At 46.6% G+C, this 17,418-nt stretch overlaps 1 protein-coding gene across 1 annotated transcript in view; it reads left to right on the top strand.

Moving 5' to 3' along the window:
* LOC143289399 (uncharacterized) overlaps positions 1-14,125 on the top strand; it is a 30,310-nt gene extending 16,185 nt beyond the window's left edge. The window contains exons 9-13 of the mRNA XM_076598362.1: positions 416-516; positions 2,061-2,218; positions 2,473-2,635; positions 11,852-11,977; positions 13,901-14,125. Coding sequence (XP_076454477.1) covers positions 416-516; positions 2,061-2,218; positions 2,473-2,635; positions 11,852-11,977; positions 13,901-14,125 — 773 coding nt within the window. The remainder of the gene's footprint in view (positions 1-415; positions 517-2,060; positions 2,219-2,472; positions 2,636-11,851; positions 11,978-13,900) is intronic.
* Positions 14,126-17,418: the final 3,293 nt, after the last annotated feature.

Genomic DNA, 17,418 nt, shown 5'->3' on the forward strand with positions numbered 1-17,418 from the left:
GCAGTGTGATCGATGAACTGGGTTTGGATGGAAATCTCTTCAACAAACAGGTGGACATGTGGTAGACAGGACAGCTGTGTCCTCAGTGATCAGTGTGGTGGAGGGGGATGTCAGCAGTCATTCTGTCTCAGCCGTCGATCTAGGGATCTGCCCTTTGGCTGGTCAGATTGGCTTGCTAAATAAAACGTTTACCTCTTTCATGCGAAAGGAAAGTTTTCCTGTGATGTTTGCCAACAATATGGGTCTACGATTATGCAAATTGAAGATGATGAGGTTGACAGCATTTTTTTTCTTTCAGTGCAGTTTGCACATATCTGTTTTTTGTGTCTATGGAATTACATCTGATTTGGCAACAATGATCAGATATTTTACTGCTGTGTGTGCGTGTGTGTGTGTGTGTGTGTGTGTGTTGCAGAGGAACGGAAACGCAAAGAGCTGGAGACGAACTTGGAACTGAAGAACTACCAGGACATCTTTGAGGAGCTCAAGGAGGCTCTGGACATCTCCGATGTCAAGGTCCGGCCTTCGTCTTCAGAGCCATCTTATTGTTGATTGACCAGTGCTGTGTGTAGGACATGTTGATGACTGACTGACTGACCAGTGCTGTGTGTAGGACATGTTGATGACTGACTGACTGACCAGTGCTGTGTGTAGGACATGTTGATGACTGACTGACCAGTGCTGTGTGTAGGACGTGTTGATGACTGACTGACCAGTGCTGTGTGTAGGACGTGTTGATGACTGACTGACTGACCAGTGCTGTGTGTAGGACGTGTTGATGACTGACTGACTGACCAGTGCTGTGTGTAGGACGTGTTGATGACTGACTGACCAGTGCTGTGTGTAGGACGTGTTGATGACTAGGTACAGGAAGTGATGATGACATGTTGATGATGATGATGACTGAGTGCAGGACGTGTCGATGACATGTTGATGATGATGATGTCTGTGTGCAGGACATGATGATGATGATGATGATGACTGTGTGCAGGACATGATGATGATGATGATGATGACTGTGTGCAGGACATGATGATGATGATGATGATGACTGTGTGCAGGACATGATGATGATGATGATAATGATGATGACTGTGTACAGGACATGATGATGATGATGATGATGACTGTGTGCAGGACATGATGATGATGATGATAATGATGATGACTGTGTGCAGGACATGATGATGATGATGATGACTGTGTGCAGGACATGATGATGATGATGATGACTGTGTGCAGGACATGATGATGATGATGATGATGACTGTGTGCAGGACATGATGATGATGATGATAATGATGATGACTGTGTACAGGACATGATGATGATGTCTGTGTACAGGACATGATGATGATGATGATGTCTGTGTGCAGGACATGATGATGATGATGATAATGATGATGACTGTGTGCAGGACATGATGATGATGATGACTGTGTGCAGGACATGATGATGATGATGATGTCTGTGTGCAGGACATGATGATGATGATGATGATGACTGTGTGCAGGACATGATGATGATGATGATGTCTGTGTACAGGACATGATGATGATGATGATGTCTGTGTGCAGGACATGATGATGATGATGATGTCTGTGTGCAGGACATGATGATGATGATGATGATGATGTCTGTGTGCAGGACATGATGATGATGATGATGATGATGATGACTATGTGCAGGACATGATGATGATGATGACTGTGTACAGGACATGATGATGATGTCTGTGTACAGGACATGATGATGATGATGATGTCTGTGTGCAGGACATGATGATGATGTCTGTGTGCAGGACATGATGATGATGATGTCTGTGTGCAGGACATGATGATGATGATGATGTCTGTGTGCAGGACATGATGATGATGATGATGTCTGTGTGCAGGACATGATGATGATGATGATGTCTGTGTGCAGGACATGATGATGATGATGATGTCTGTGTACAGGACATGATGATGATGATGATGTCTGTGTGCAGGACATGATGATGATGATGATGATGTCTGTGTGCAGGACATGATGATGATGATGATGATGTTTGTGTGCAGGACGTCCTCAGCAGGGTGCAGGAGGAACACGCCCGGTACCGCAGGCTGTGCAGTCAGCTGGATGAGTGTAACTCCATGTATGACCAGCACTGTGACGACCTGGATGACCTCCGTGAGGAACTGGCCAACCTCACCTACCACCCTGAACCACCCAGCATGTGGGTTCTGTGTGTGTGTGTGTGTGTGCCTCTGTGTGTGTGTGTGTGTGCCTCTTTGTGTGTGTGTGTGTGTGTATGTCCGTGCACCCTCATCCATGGTAAAATGTGTGTGTTGATACATGTGTGTACTATAATTATGTGTGTATGTACGTGTGTTGTTTTTTTTTTGTGTGTGTATGTATACGTACATACATACATACATATATATATGTATGTTTGTGTGTGTGTGTGTGTGCATGTGTGTGTGTGCCCAGGACGGAGCAGGAAGAGGCAGACCTTCAGAAGGAGGCAGACCAACAGATGGAGCGCGTGCAGAACGCCGTCAGCAAACTGAGGGACAAGGAGAAGGTCATCGCTGGCATCAAACTGGCCACGGTCGCCATCCACTCTAAACTGCTCTACATCCGTCTGCCTCAGGTCCGTCACAGGGCATGGGTAGTGAGGGGTGGGGGTTGGGGCGGAGGCCGAGGAGGTGAGGGTTGTGGGGGTGGGTCATCGCCGCCGCTGTGTCGCCATCCACTCCAAACTACATCCGTCTTCCTCAGGTCGGTCATGAGGGGCAGGGGGGAGGTGTGTGTGTGGTGACTGTACCCCATGATGTGTGATGTCAGAACAGAAAGTGACACGCAGTGTAACTCTGTACCCCATGATGTGTGATGTCTGAACAGAAAGTGACACACAGTGTAACTCTGTACCCCATGATGTGTGATGTCAGAACAGAAAGTGACACGCAGTGTAACTCTGTACCCCATGATGTGTGATGTCAGAACAGAAAGTGACACGCAGTGTAACTCTGTACCCCATGATGTGTGATGTCAGAACAGAAAGTGACATGCAGTGTAACTCTGTACCCCATGATGTGTGATGTCAGAACAGAAAGTGACACGCAGTGTAACTCTGTACCCCATGATGTGTGATGTCAGAACAGAAAGTGACACGCAGTGTAACTCTGTACCCCATGATGTGTGATGTCAGAACAGAAAGTGACACGCAGTGTAACTCTGTACCCCATGATGTGTGATGTCAGAACAGAAAGTGACACGCAGTGTAACTCTGTACCCCATGATGTGTGATGTCAGAACAAAAAGTGACACACTGTGTAACTCTGTACCCCATGATGTGTGATGTCAGAACAAAAAGTGACACACTGTGTAACTCTGTACCCCATGATGTGTGATGTCAGAACAGAAAGTGACACACTGTGTAACTCTGTACCCCATGATGTGTGATGTCAGAACAAAAAGTGACACACTGTGTAACTCTGTACCCCATGATGTGTGATGTCAGAACAGAAAGTGACACGCAGTGTAACTCTGTACCCCATGATGTGTGATGTCAGAACAGAAAGTGACACACTGTGTAACTCTGTACCCCATGATGTGTGATGTCTGAACAGAAAGTGACACGCAGTGTAACTCTGTACCCCATGATGTGTGATGTCAGAACAGAAAGTGACACGCAGTGTAACTCTGTACCCCATGATGTGTGATGTCTGAACAGAAAGTGACACGCAGTGTAACTCTGTACCCCATGATGTGTGATGTCAGAACAGAAAGTGACACGCAGTGTAACTCTGTACCCCATGATGTGTGATGTCAGAACAGAAAGTGACACGCAGTGTAACTCTGTACCCCATGATGTGTGATGTCAGAACAGAAAGTGACACACTGTGTAACTCTGTACCCCATGATGTGTGATGTCAGAACAGAAAGTGACACGCAGTGTAACTCTGTACCCCATGATGTGTGATGTCTGAACAGAAAGTGACACGCAGTGTAACTCTGTACCCCATGATGTGTGATGTCAGAACAGAAAGTGACACGCAGTGTAACTCTGTACCCCATGATGTGTGATGTCAGAACAGAAAGTGACACGCAGTGTAACTCTGTACCCCATGATGTGTGATGTCAGAACAGAAAGTGACACGCAGTGTAACTCTGTACCCCATGATGTGTGATGTCAGAACAAAAAGTGACACACTGTGTAACTCTGTACCCCATGATGTGTGATGTCAGAACAAAAAGTGACACACTGTGTAACTCTGTACCCCATGATGTGTGATGTCAGAACAGAAAGTGACACACTGTGTAACTCTGTACCCCATGATGTGTGATGTCAGAACAAAAAGTGACACACTGTGTAACTCTGTACCCCATGATGTGTGATGTCAGAACAAAAAGTGACACGCAGTGTAACTCTGTACCCCATGATGTGTGATGTCAGAACAGAAAGTGACACGCAGTGTAACTCTGTACCCCATGATGTGTGATGTCAGAACAGAAAGTGACACACTGTGTAACTCTGTACCCCATGATGTGTGATGTCAGAACAGAAAGTGACACGCAGTGTAACTCTGTACCCCATGATGTGTGATGTCAGAACAGAAAGTGACACACTGTGTAACTCTGTACCCCATGATGTGTGATGTCTGAACAGAAAGTGACACGCAGTGTAACTCTGTACCCCATGATGTGTGATGTCAGAACAAAAAGTGACACGCAGTGTAACTCTGTACCCCATGATGTGTGATGTCAGAACAGAAAGTGACACGCAGTGTAACTCTGTACCCCATGATGTGTGATGTCAGAACAGAAAGTGACACACTGTGTAACTCTGTACCCCATGATGTGTGATGTCAGAACAGAAAGTGACACGCAGTGTAACTCTGTACCCCATGATGTGTGATGTCAGAACAGAAAGTGACACACTGTGTAACTCTGTACCCCATGATGTGTGATGTCTGAACAGAAAGTGACACGCAGTGTAACTCTGTACCCCATGATGTGTGATGTCAGAACAGAAAGTGACATGCAGTGTAACTCTGTACCCCATGATGTGTGATGTCAGAACAGAAAGTGACACGCAGTGTAACTCTGTACCCCATGATGTGTGATGTCAGAACAGAAAGTGACACACTGTGTAACTCTGTACCCCATGATGTGTGATGTCAGAACAGAAAGTGACACACTGTGTAACTCTGTACCCCATGATGTGTGATGTCAGAACAGAAAGTGACATGCAGTGTAACTCTGTACCCCATGATGTGTGATGTCAGAACAGAAAGTGACACACTGTGTAACTCTGTACCCCATGATGTGTGATGTCAGAACAGAAAGTGACACACTGTGTAACTCTGTACCCCATGATGTGTGATGTCTGAACAGAAAGTGACACGCAGTGTAACTCTGTACCCCATGATGTGTGATGTCAGAACAGAAAGTGACATGCAGTGTAACTCTGTACCCCATGATGTGTGATGTCTGAACAGAAAGTGACACACAGTGTAACTCTGTACCCCATGATGTGTGATGTCAGAACAGAAAGTGACATGCAGTGTAACTCTGTACCCCATGATGTGTGATGTCTGAACAGAAAGTGACACGCAGTGTAACTCTGTACCCCATGATGTGTGATGTCAGAACAGAAAGTGACACGCTGTGTAACTCTGTACCCCATGATGTGTGATGTCAGAACAGAAAGTGACACGCAGTGTAACTCTGTACCCCATGATGTGTGATGTCAGAACAGAAAGTGACACGCAGTGTAACTCTGTACCCCATGATGTGTGATGTCTGAACAGAAAGTGACACGCAGTGTAACTCTGTACCCCATGATGTGTGATGTCAGAACAGAAAGTGACACACTGTGTAACTCTGTACCCCATGATGTGTGATGTCAGAACAGAAAGTGACACACTGTGTAACTCTGTACCCCATGATGTGTGATGTCTGAACAGAAAGTGACACGCAGTGTAACTCTGTACCCCATGATGTGTGATGTCAGAACAGAAAGTGACACACTGTGTAACTCTGTACCCCATGATGTGTGATGTCAGAACAGAAAGTGACACGCAGTGTAACTCTGTACCCCATGATGTGTGATGTCAGAACAGAAAGTGACACGCAGTGTAACTCTGTACCCCATGATGTGTGATGTCTGAACAGAAAGTGACACGCAGTGTAACTCTGTACCCCATGATGTGTGATGTCTGAACAGAAAGTGACACGCAGTGTAACTCTGTACCCCATGATGTGTGATGTCAGAACAGAAAGTGACACGCAGTGTAACTCTGTACCCCATGATGTGTGATGTCAGAACAGAAAGTGACACACTGTGTAACTCTGTACCCCATGATGTGTGATGTCAGAACAGAAAGTGACACGCAGTGTAACTCTGTACCCCATGATGTGTGATGTCAGAACAGAAAGTGACACACTGTGTAACTCTGTACCCCATGATGTGTGATGTCAGAACAGAAAGTGACACGCTGTGTAACTCTGTACCCCATGATGTGTGATGTCAGAACAGAAAGTGACACGCAGTGTAACTCTGTACCCCATGATGTGTGATGTCAGAACATAAGGTGACACACAGTGTAACTCTGTACCCCATGATGTGTGATGTCAGAACAGAAAGTGACACACTGTGTAACTCTGTACCCCATGATGTGTGATGTCAGAACAGAAAGTGACACGCAGTGTAACTCTGTACCCCATGATGTGTGATGTCAGAACAGAAAGTGACACGCAGTGTAACTCTGTACCCCATGATGTGTGATGTCAGAACATAAGGTGACACACAGTGTAACTCTGTATCTCATGGTGACACACTGTGTAACTTTGTGTGGGTGCAGGGCCAGCAGAGCACCCTGTGATGTGTGGCATCACAACACAAAGTGACACAAACACAATATATCTATGTGGAGTGCAGAACCAGCAGAACACCCTGTGATGTGTGGCATCACAACACAAAGTGACACAAACACAATATATCTATGTGGAGCGCAGAACCAGCAGAACACCCTGTGATGTGTGGCATCACAACACAAAGTGACACAAACACAATATATCTATGTGGAGTGCAGAACCAGCAGAACACCCTGTGATGTGTGGCATCACAACACAAAGTGACACAAACACAATATATCTATGTGGAGTGCAGAACACCCTGTGATGTGTGGCATCACAACACAAAGTGACACAAACACAATATATCTATATATCTATGTGGAGTGCAGAACCAGCAGAACACCCTGTGATGTGTGGCATCACAACACAAAGTGACACAAACACAATATATCTATGTGGAGTGCAGAACCAGCAGAACACCCTGTGATGTGTGGCATCACAACACAAAGTGACACAAACACAATATATCTATGTGGAGTGCAGAACACCCTGTGATGTGTGGCATCACAACACAAAGTGACACAAACACAATATATCTATATATCTATGTGGAGTGCAGAACCAGCAGAACACCCTGTGATGTGTGGCATCACAACACAAAGTGACACAAACACAATATATCTATATATCTATGTGGAGTGCAGAACCAGCAGAACACCCTGTGATGTGTGGCATCACAACACAAAGTGACACAAACACAATATATCTATATATCTATGTGGAGTGCAGAACCAGCAGAACACCCTGTGATGTGTGGCATCACAACACAAAGTGACACAAACACAATATATCTATACAGTGGAACCTCCTCACTCCGACCTTCCCTATTACGACTCCCTCTAAGATGCGACCGGCACCCTCACGACCGACACACTTTATTATATAAAATAACTCTGTATTACGACCACCTCCCAAACGCGACTTGCGACCGAAAAATATTAGTCAGATACGACTTTTTGCGTAAAATTTGCCCCAAAATGACTGAAAATAAATCGAAAATGCGTGGTACCGATCTTAAAAAGTCGCTACATTCCCACTTTTTAGACAAAGACCGGAAACACTGCTTCATAAAAGTCGCTCAGAGTTATCGCCCTTCCAATAGCGTTCGCGCCTTCCGCCAAAGACGACACAACGGTTCCACTGCACACAATTTCATCTCGGCTTCAGCTTCCACGTGCGTTTTCACTTCAAGATGTCAGCATCAAAATCTTCACGAAAAAGAAAAGCCCTGACTCTGGAAGAACGTGTCAAGGTTGTTGAACGGAGTTCGCGTGGGGAAAGTGCGATTTCCATTGCGAAATCGTTGGATGTTGGTAAAACTCAAATCCAGTCAATTATCAGAGACAAAGAGTCGATCCTGACAAGATGGCAGAGCGGTGAGAGTGGGGACAGAAAGTTGTCAAAAATTCGCAAAACCACGTACACGGACATCGATGAGGAAGTGTGGGAGTGGTTTTGTGAAGCCAGAAGAAAAAATATTCCAGTGACAGGAAAACTGATCCAAGAAAAAGCACTGTGTCTGGCTGTGGGTAGTGGGTGTGATGGCTTCATGGCATCGAATGGCTGGTTGGAAAAATGGCTAAAACGACGAAATGTTCATCAGTCGTGTCTGAGTGGTGAGCGGGGAGACGTCAACCAACAAACTGTAGATGATTGGATCGGCCGTTTGCCACATCTTTGTGAGGGCTACAGCCCGGAAAACATTTTCAACGCGGACGAGACTGGTCTTTTTTACAGAACTTTGCCGTCCAAATCGATGGTAGTGAAAGGCCAAGAGGCAGCTGGCATCAAGACATCAAAGGAGAGGGTCAGCATTCTGCTTTGTGTCAGTGCCACAGGGGAAAAACTCAAGCCTCTTGTAATTGGAAGAAGTGCCAAACCAAGGTGTTTCCAAGGACTGGACATATCATCACTTGGGGTGGATTACAAATTTAATAAAAAAGCATGGATGACCTCAATCATCTTCACAGAGTGGGCCAGTAAACTGAACAACAGAATGAAGATTTTGCAGAGACATATTGTATTGTTTGTGGACAACTGCTCTGCTCACCCCCCAATCCAGCTGTCAAACATCAGATTTGTGATGCTGCCACCCAACACCACCTCGCGTCTGCAGCCCTGTGACGCTGGAATCATCCAGGCTGTAAAACTGCAGTACAGAAAATGCCTTCTTCGCCATGTTCTTTTTGAAATGGAGAGGGATGGCACTGCCACTGGCACAGAACTGGCCAAGTCAGTCAGTCTGTTGGATGCTGTCTTCTGGCTGAAGAAAGCCTGGAACTCCTTGAAGCCAAGCACAGTGACGAGCTGTTTCAAGAAGTGTGGATTCTGTCCAGATCCTCAACAAGGTATGTGCATGTGTGTGTTTGTGTGTGTTTGTGTGCAAGACTAAGAGAGATAAAACTTATATTTTGTGTTCTATGTGTGCATTTGTGTGTATGTTTGTGATAACTCTTTATTTCATATACATTTTCTGACTTGTTTCCATTCTACAGTTAAAATTTTTTATTCATTCACATCAATTCTGGACAATACAAACACAAAGAACAGAAGTGAGTTTTCTTTGTGTGTGTGTGTGTGTGTGCTTCCATTGTCTTTGTTTCACATACATTTTGATTTGTAATTTGTAGGTGACATTTTCTGTGTGTGTGTGTGTGTGTGTGTGTGTGTGCTTCCATTCTCTGTTTCACATACATTGTAGGTGACATTTTCTCTGTGCATGTGCATGTGTGTGTGTGTGTGTGTGTGCTTCCATTCTCTTTGTTTCACATACATTTTGATTTGTAGTTTGTAGGTGACATTTTCTCTGTGCATGTGTGTGTGTGTTTGTGTGTGTGTGTGTTTGTGTGTGTGTGCTTCCATTGTCTTTGTTTCACATACATTTTGATTTGTAATTTGTAGGTGACATTTTCTCTGTGCATGTGTGTGTGTGTGTGTGTGTGTGTTTGTGTGTGTGTGCTTCCATTGTCTTTGTTTCACATACATTTTGATTTGTAATTTGTAGGTGACATTTTCTCTGTGCATGTGTGTGTGTGTGTGTGTGTGTGTGTCTGTACTCTGTGTGTGTATGTGTGTTTGTATGTGTGTCTGTACTCTGTGTGTGTGTGCGTGCGTGTGTGTGTGTGTGTGTGTGCAAAGATGTCCAGGTTGCAGTGGCTACAGCTGAAGGGCCAGGTGAAGAAGAGGAGCCTCTGGGTGATGGAGCTGCTGCTCTGTTGGAGGGTGCAACACTGGAGGAGATGACAGCTGTTGAGGAAAACCTGCAGATCTTCCCTGACACCTGCTACACAGCACAATCCACAGCTTCAGGCAGTGCAGCTGAAGATGTCAAGGAAGATGCTGAGGAAGAGGAGCCTGAGGCTGAAGAAGCACCAGTGATCAACTTCTCCACAGCAGCAAAATATGCTCATGAACTTGCTCGCTTTGGACTGGCTCATGGCATCTCAATTCTTGAGAACATGAGTGATGCAAAAGTAGAGATAGAGAAAATGCACATCATCAAAAACACTGTGTCCAAAAAACAATCAATGATCTCACAGTTTTTTACAAAACAATAGCCACATGTATAGAAGAGATTTCTATGACTGTGTGTACAGTACATGTATATGTAATGTTTAGTGTTTTAATTGACACTGATTTCATCATTACAGTTTTTCTTTCATTCATATGTGTGCGTATCTATGTGTGTGAGTGCGTCTGTGTGAAATGTGCCCAATGTGACTCCTCTCTATTAAGACCCCTCTCAATTAAGACCTAAATTTGGCTGATTTTTCAAAGTCTTAATAGGGAGGTTCCACTGTATATCTATGTGGAGTGCAGAACCAGCAGAGGACCCTGTGATGTGTGGCATCACAACACAAAGTGACACAAACACAATATATCTATGTGGAGTGCAGAACCAGCAGAACACCCTGTGATGTGTGGCATCAGAACACAAAGTGACACAAACACAATATATCTATGTGGAGTGCAGAACCAGCAGAGGACCCTGTGATGTGTGGCATCACAACACAAAGTGACACAAACACAATATATCTATGTGGAGTGCAGAACCAGCAGAACACCCTGTGATGTGTGGCATCAGAACACAAAGTGACACAAACACAATATATCTATATATCTATGTGGAGTGCAGAACCAGCAGAACACCCTGTGATGTGTGGCATCAGAACACAAAGTGACACAAACACAATATATCTATATATCTATGTGGAGTGCAGAACCAGCAGAGGACCCTGTGATGTGTGGCATCACAACACAAAGTGACACAAACACAATATATCTATGTGGAGTGCAGAACCAGCAGAACACCCTGTGATGTGTGGCATCACAACACAAAGTGACACAAACACAATATATCTATATATCTATGTGGAGTGCAGAACCAGCAGAACACCCTGTGATGTGTGGCATCACAACACAAAGTGACACAAACACAATATATCTATATATCTATGTGGAGTGCAGAACCAGCAGAACACCCTGTGATGTGTGGCATCACAACACAAAGTGACACAAACACAATATATCTATGTGGAGTGCAGAACCAGCAGAACACCCTGTGATGTGTGGCATCAGAACACAAAGTGACACAAACACAATATATCTATGTGGAGTGCAGAACCAGCAGAACACCCTGTGATGTGTGGCATCACAACACAAAGTGACACAAACACAATATATCTATGTGGAGTGCAGAACCAGCAGAACACCCTGTGATGTGTGGCATCACAACACAAAGTGACACAAACACAATATATCTATGTGGAGTGCAGAACCAGCAGAACACCCTGTGATGTGTGGCATCAGAACACAAAGTGACACAAACACAATATATCTATATATCTATGTGGAGCGCAGAACCAGCAGAACACCCTGTGATGTGTGGCATCACAACACAAAGTGACACAAACACAATATATCTATATATCTATGTGGAGCGCAGAACCAGCAGAGCACCCTGGTGGGAGACCCAGTGAAGGACATGGAGCTGATCTGGACCAAGGCAGAGAAGCTGAGGGCGCAGTTCGAGTCCTGGAACATGGAGGAGGAGGTGCACGACAAGAAGGAGGTTCGAACACCCCCACCCCCACACCATCACTGTCTGTCTGTCTCTCACTCTGTATCCCCCTCTGCCCCCCTTCTCTCTCACCCCCTCTCTCTTCTCCCTCTCTGTGCATCATCTCTATTTCTCACACTCTCTTTCTCTCCCCCTCTCTATTTCTCACACACTCTCTTTCTCTCCCCCTCTCTCTTTCTCTATTTTTCTCTCTCTCTATTTCTCATGCTCTCTCTTTCTCTCCCCCTCTCTATTTCTCACGCTCTCTCTTTCTCTACCCCTCTCTATTTCTCTCTCTATTTCTCACGCTCTTTCTCTCCCCCTCTCTATTTCTCTCTCTATTTCTCATGCTCTCTCTTTCTCTCCCCCTCTGTTTCTCTCTCTATTTCTCACGCTCTCTTTTTCTCCCCCTCTCTATTTCTCATGCTCTCTCTTTCTCTCCCCCTCTATTTCTCTGTCTATTTCTCACGCTCTCTCTTTCTCTCCCCCTCTATTTCTCTCTATTTCTCACACTCTCTCTTTCTCTCCCCCTCTATTTCTCTCTCTTTCTCACGCTCTCTCTTTCTCTCCCCCTCTATTTCTCTCTCTCTTTCTCACGCTCTCTCTTTCTCTCCCTCTCTCTATTTCTCTCTATTTCTCACGCTCTCTCTTTCTCTCCCCCTCTATTTCTCTCTATTTCTCACGCTCTCTCTTTCTCTCCCCCTCTCTCTTTCTCTCCCCCTCTATTTCTCTATTTCTCACACTCTCTCTTTCTCTCCCCCTCTATTTCTCTGTCTATTTCTCACGCTCTCTCTTTCTCTCCCCCTCTATTTCTCACGCTCTCTCTTTCTCTCCCCCTCTATTTCTCTCTATTTCTCACGCTGTCTCTTTCTCTCCCCCTCTCTCTTTCTCTCCCTCTATTTCTCACGCTCTTTCTCTCCCCCTCTCTATTTCTCTCTTTCTCACGCTCTCTCTTTCTCTCCCTCTCTCTATTTCTCACGCTCTCTTTCTCTCCCCCTCTCTATTTCTCTCTTTCTCACGCTCTCTTTCTCTCCCCCTCTCTATTTCTCACGCTCTCTTTCTCTCCCCCTCTCTATTTCTCTCTTTCTCACGCTCTCTTTCTCTCCCCCTCTCTATTTCTCACGCTCTCTTTCTCTCCCCCTCTCTATTTCTCACGCTCTCTTTCTCTCCCCCTCTCTCTTTCTCACGCTCTCTTTCTCTCCCCCTATTTCTCACATTCTCTCTTTCTCTCCCCCTCTCTATTTCCCACACTCTCTCTTTTTCTCTCCCCCTCTATTTCCCACGCTCTCTCTTTCTCTCTCTCTCTTTCTCTCCCCCTCTATTTCCCACGCTCTCTCTTTCTCTCTCTCTCTTTCTCTCCCCCTCTCTATTTCCCACGCTCTCTCTTTTTCTCTCTCTCTCTCTCTTTCACTTTCCCCCTTTCTCTCTCTCCACCCACTCTCTTTTTGTGTGATGACAATGACTATGATAACAGTGATGGTGATGAACACACACCACACATGTACAGAAGTACATAGAGATGATGATGATGATGATGATGACGAACACCCCTCACAGGTCAAAGGACATGGAGATGATGATGATGACGACAATGATGACAATGAACAAACACACCACAGGTACAGAAGTACATGGAGATGATGATGATGATGACCACTCCCACAGGTACAGAAGTACAAGGAGATGATGATGAAGACCCCTCACAGGTACAGAAGTACACAGAGATGATGTTGATGATGACGATGACCACTCCCACAGGTGCAGAAGTACATGGAGATGATGATGATGATGACAATGACAATGACCACCCCCCTCAGGTGCAGAAGTACATGGAGATGATGATGATGATGATGACAATGATGATGACCACCCCCCACAGATGCAGAAGTACATGGAGATGATGATGATGACAATGACGATGACCACCCCCCACAGGTGCAGAAGTACATGGAGATGCGGCTCCCTGAGGACAACCTACGCACCACACTGCCCTCCCTGGACTACCGGTCCCGTGACAACCTGCGCTATGACTTTGACGACGTGCAGGCGTCCTATGTGTCCCGCGAGGACATCAAGCGGCGCCACCAGGAGATCCTCAAGCCCAAGAAACGCAAGCCAGCTGGCAGGAAGAGCGCCTCCGGCAGGGGCTCCAAGAAATGACTGCACACCTGACTGTGTGGGGGGGATGGCTGAGGGGGTGGGGGAGTGGTTACGGGGGTCATGTGATAGTTCAGGTAAAAGGTGAAAGGTCACACAGCCTTTTAGGGCCATCAGGGCGGTGAGTTTCTCTGCACTGTGTGGAGGGCGGGGAATGGAAGGCCGAGCCCTGACCTTGAACTTTCCACAGCCAGTCAGGAGTCCATACACACTGACAGTCAGACACTGTAAAGTCCTTGGGGTGAATGCCATGCAGAGGATGGGATGGCAAATGAATCAATGATTAAAATCATCAATTAATCAATCAATCTATCAGTCGATAGATAAGTAAATAAATATTTTAAAAAATCTATAAATAAAAGCAAAAAGAAAGAGGGGAGTTGTTGGTGTGAGGGGGTGTGGGGGGATAAGGGAAGTAGAAGAGAAGAGTTGTGGACGGTGCATCAAGAGTGGACAGGTGTGAGGGTGGGTCAGTGGGGGTGGGGGGTGTTGGTGTGAGGGGGGTGGGGGGATAAGGGAAGTAGAAGAGAAGAGTTGTGGACGGTGCATCAAGAGTGGACAGGTGTGAGGGTGGGTCAGTGGGGGTGGGGGGTGTTGGTTTGAGGGGGGTGGGGGGATAAGGGAAGTAGAAGAGAAGAGTTGTGGACGATGCATCAAGAGTGGACAGGTGTGAGGGTGGGTCAGTGGGGGTGGAGGGTGTTGGTGTGAGGGGGGTGGGGGGATAAGGGAAGTAGAAGAGAAGAGTTGTGGACGGTGCATCAAGAGTGGACAGGTGTGAGGGTGGGTCAGTGGGGGTGGAGGGTGTTGGTGTGAGGGGGGTGGGGGGATAAGGGAAGTAGAAGAGAAGAGTTGTGGACGGTGCATCAAGAGTGGACAGGTGTGAGGGTGGGTCAGTGGGGGTGGAGGGTGTTGGTGTGAGGGGGGTGGGGGGATAAGGGAAGTAAAAGAGAAGAGTTGTGGACGGTGCATCAAGAGTGGACAGGTGTGAGGGTGGGTCAGTGGGGGTGTTGGTGTGAGGGGGGTGGGGGGATAAGGGAAGTAGAAGAGAAGAGTTGTGGACGATGCATCAAGAGTGGACAGGTGTGAGGGTGGGTCAGTGGGGGTGGGGGGTGTTGGTGTGAGGGGGGTGGGGGGATAAGGGAAGTAGAAGAGAAGAGTTGTGGACGGTGCATCAAGAGTGGACAGGTGTGAGGGTGGGTCAGTGGGGGATCGGGGGTGTTGGTGTGAGGGGGGTGGGGGGATAAGGGAAGTAGAAGAGAAGAGTTGTGGACGGTGCATCAAGAGTGGACAGGTGTGAGGGTGGGTCAGTGGGGGTGTTGGTGTGAGGGGGGTGGGGGGATAAGGGAAGTAGAAGAGAAGAGTTGTGGACGGTGCATCAAGAGTGGACAGGTGTGAGGGTGGGTCAGTGGGGGTGTTGGTGTGAGGGGGGTGGGGGGATAAGGGAAGTAGAAGAGAAGAGTTGTGGACGATGCATCAAGAGTGGACAGGTGTGAGGGTGGGTCAGTGGGGGTGGAGGGTGTTGGTGTGAGGGGGGTGGGGGGATAAGGGAAGTAGAAGAGAAGAGTTGTGGACGATGCATCAAGAGTGGACAGGTGTGAGGGTGGGTCAGTGGGGGTGGAGGGTGTTGGTGTGAGGGGGGTGGGGGGATAAGGGAAGTAGAAGAGAAGAGTTGTGGACGATGCATCAAGAGTGGACAGGTGTGAGGGTGGGTCAGTGGGGGTGTTGGTGTGAGGGGGGTGGGGGGATAAGGGAAGTAGAAGAGAAGAGTTGTGGACGGTGCATCAAGAGTGGACAGGTGTGAGGGTGGGTCAGTGGGGGTGGAGGGTGTTGGTGTGAGGGGGGTGGGGGGATAAGGGAAGTAGAAGAGAAGAGTTGTGGACGGTGCATCAAGAGTGGACAGGTGTGAGGGTGGGTCAGTGGGGGTGGAGGGTGTTGGTGTGAGGGGGGTGGGGGGATAAGGGAAGTAGAAGAGAAGAGTTGTGGACGATGCATCAAGAGTGGACAGGTGTGAGGGTGGGTCAGTGGGGGTGTTGGTGTTGGTGTGAGGGGGGTGGGGGGATAAGGGAAGTAGAAGAGAAGAGTTGTGGACGGTGCATCAAGAGTGGACAGGTGTGAGGGTGGGTCAGTGGGGGTGTTGGTGTGAGGGGGTGTGGGGGGATAAGGGAAGTAGAAGAGAAGAGTTGTGGACGATGCATCAAGAGTGGACAGGTGTGAGGGTGGGTCAGTGGGGGTGGAGGGTGTTGGTGTGAGGGGGGTGGGGGGATAAGGGAAGTAGAAGAGAAGAGTTGTGGACGGTGCATCAAGAGTGGACAGGTGTGAGGGTGGGTCAGTGGGGGTGGAGGGTGTTGGTGTGAGGGGGGTGGGGGGATAAGGGAAGTAGAAAAGAGTTGTGGACGATGCATCAAGAGTGGACAGGTGTGAGGGTGGGTCAGTGGGGGTGTTGGTGTTGGTGTGAGGGGAGTGATAGGATGGAACAGTAATGTGGAAGGGGTAGGGGGGGCTGGAGTGTGCATGAGCTTGTGGATTTTTTGTCAGTGTGTCAGGGAATAGCATATGTACAGGTGTTTTTTTTAAAGTTTTTTTTTGTTTGTTTTTTTCAGATGGTGTCATCAACATGCTCATTATTATCGTTGTCATTCTTTTTTTAATTTATTCTTTTATATTTCTTTTTAAGCACACAAGAAAGAAATACAGACAACAGCTAGGTCACAGTGGTTCATTCAGCTGCAGCAATGTAAATATTCAGTACATGTACACAAGCAATGATGTTGGCAGCAGTACAAGTCACACACACACAGTAGAATGGAGCACATGTACATGTCCTTTGGATAACTTAGCACAACAAATCAAAATCACCACTTGTCTTTGGCAAGCTTTTGGTATGATGGCCATTTTATATCAAATTCACATTGTTTTGACTCATTGAAATTTTTCTATTTTCTACTATTGATCAGGTCTTTCTGAAAAATCCCCATGTTTGGTTTGTGTTTTTATCTTATTTGCATTATATTATAAAGCAGATATTTGGCAAACATGATGAACAGATCGGGTGTCATGTGTTTCTGTGTGTTGGTCATTTCTGTTTCCTTTCTTTCTTCCTTTCTTTTCTTTCATTGAATGATTTCTGTTGTCTTTCTTTTTTCTGTCCTTGGGTCGTCTTTGCCTCTGTGCTTGTCTTCCCCCCTTTCTGTCAGTTTTGGCTCACGTGTGTGAACAAAGTGTCTCTGCATTAAACCTGTTTTGTGTCTGCCCATGCATGTGTGTCTATGCCCATGCTAAACTTTAACCAAATCTTT

Source organism: Babylonia areolata, chromosome 14 (assembly GCF_041734735.1).
Source record: "Babylonia areolata isolate BAREFJ2019XMU chromosome 14, ASM4173473v1, whole genome shotgun sequence".
NCBI classification, from domain to species: Eukaryota; Metazoa; Mollusca; class Gastropoda; order Neogastropoda; family Buccinidae; genus Babylonia; species Babylonia areolata.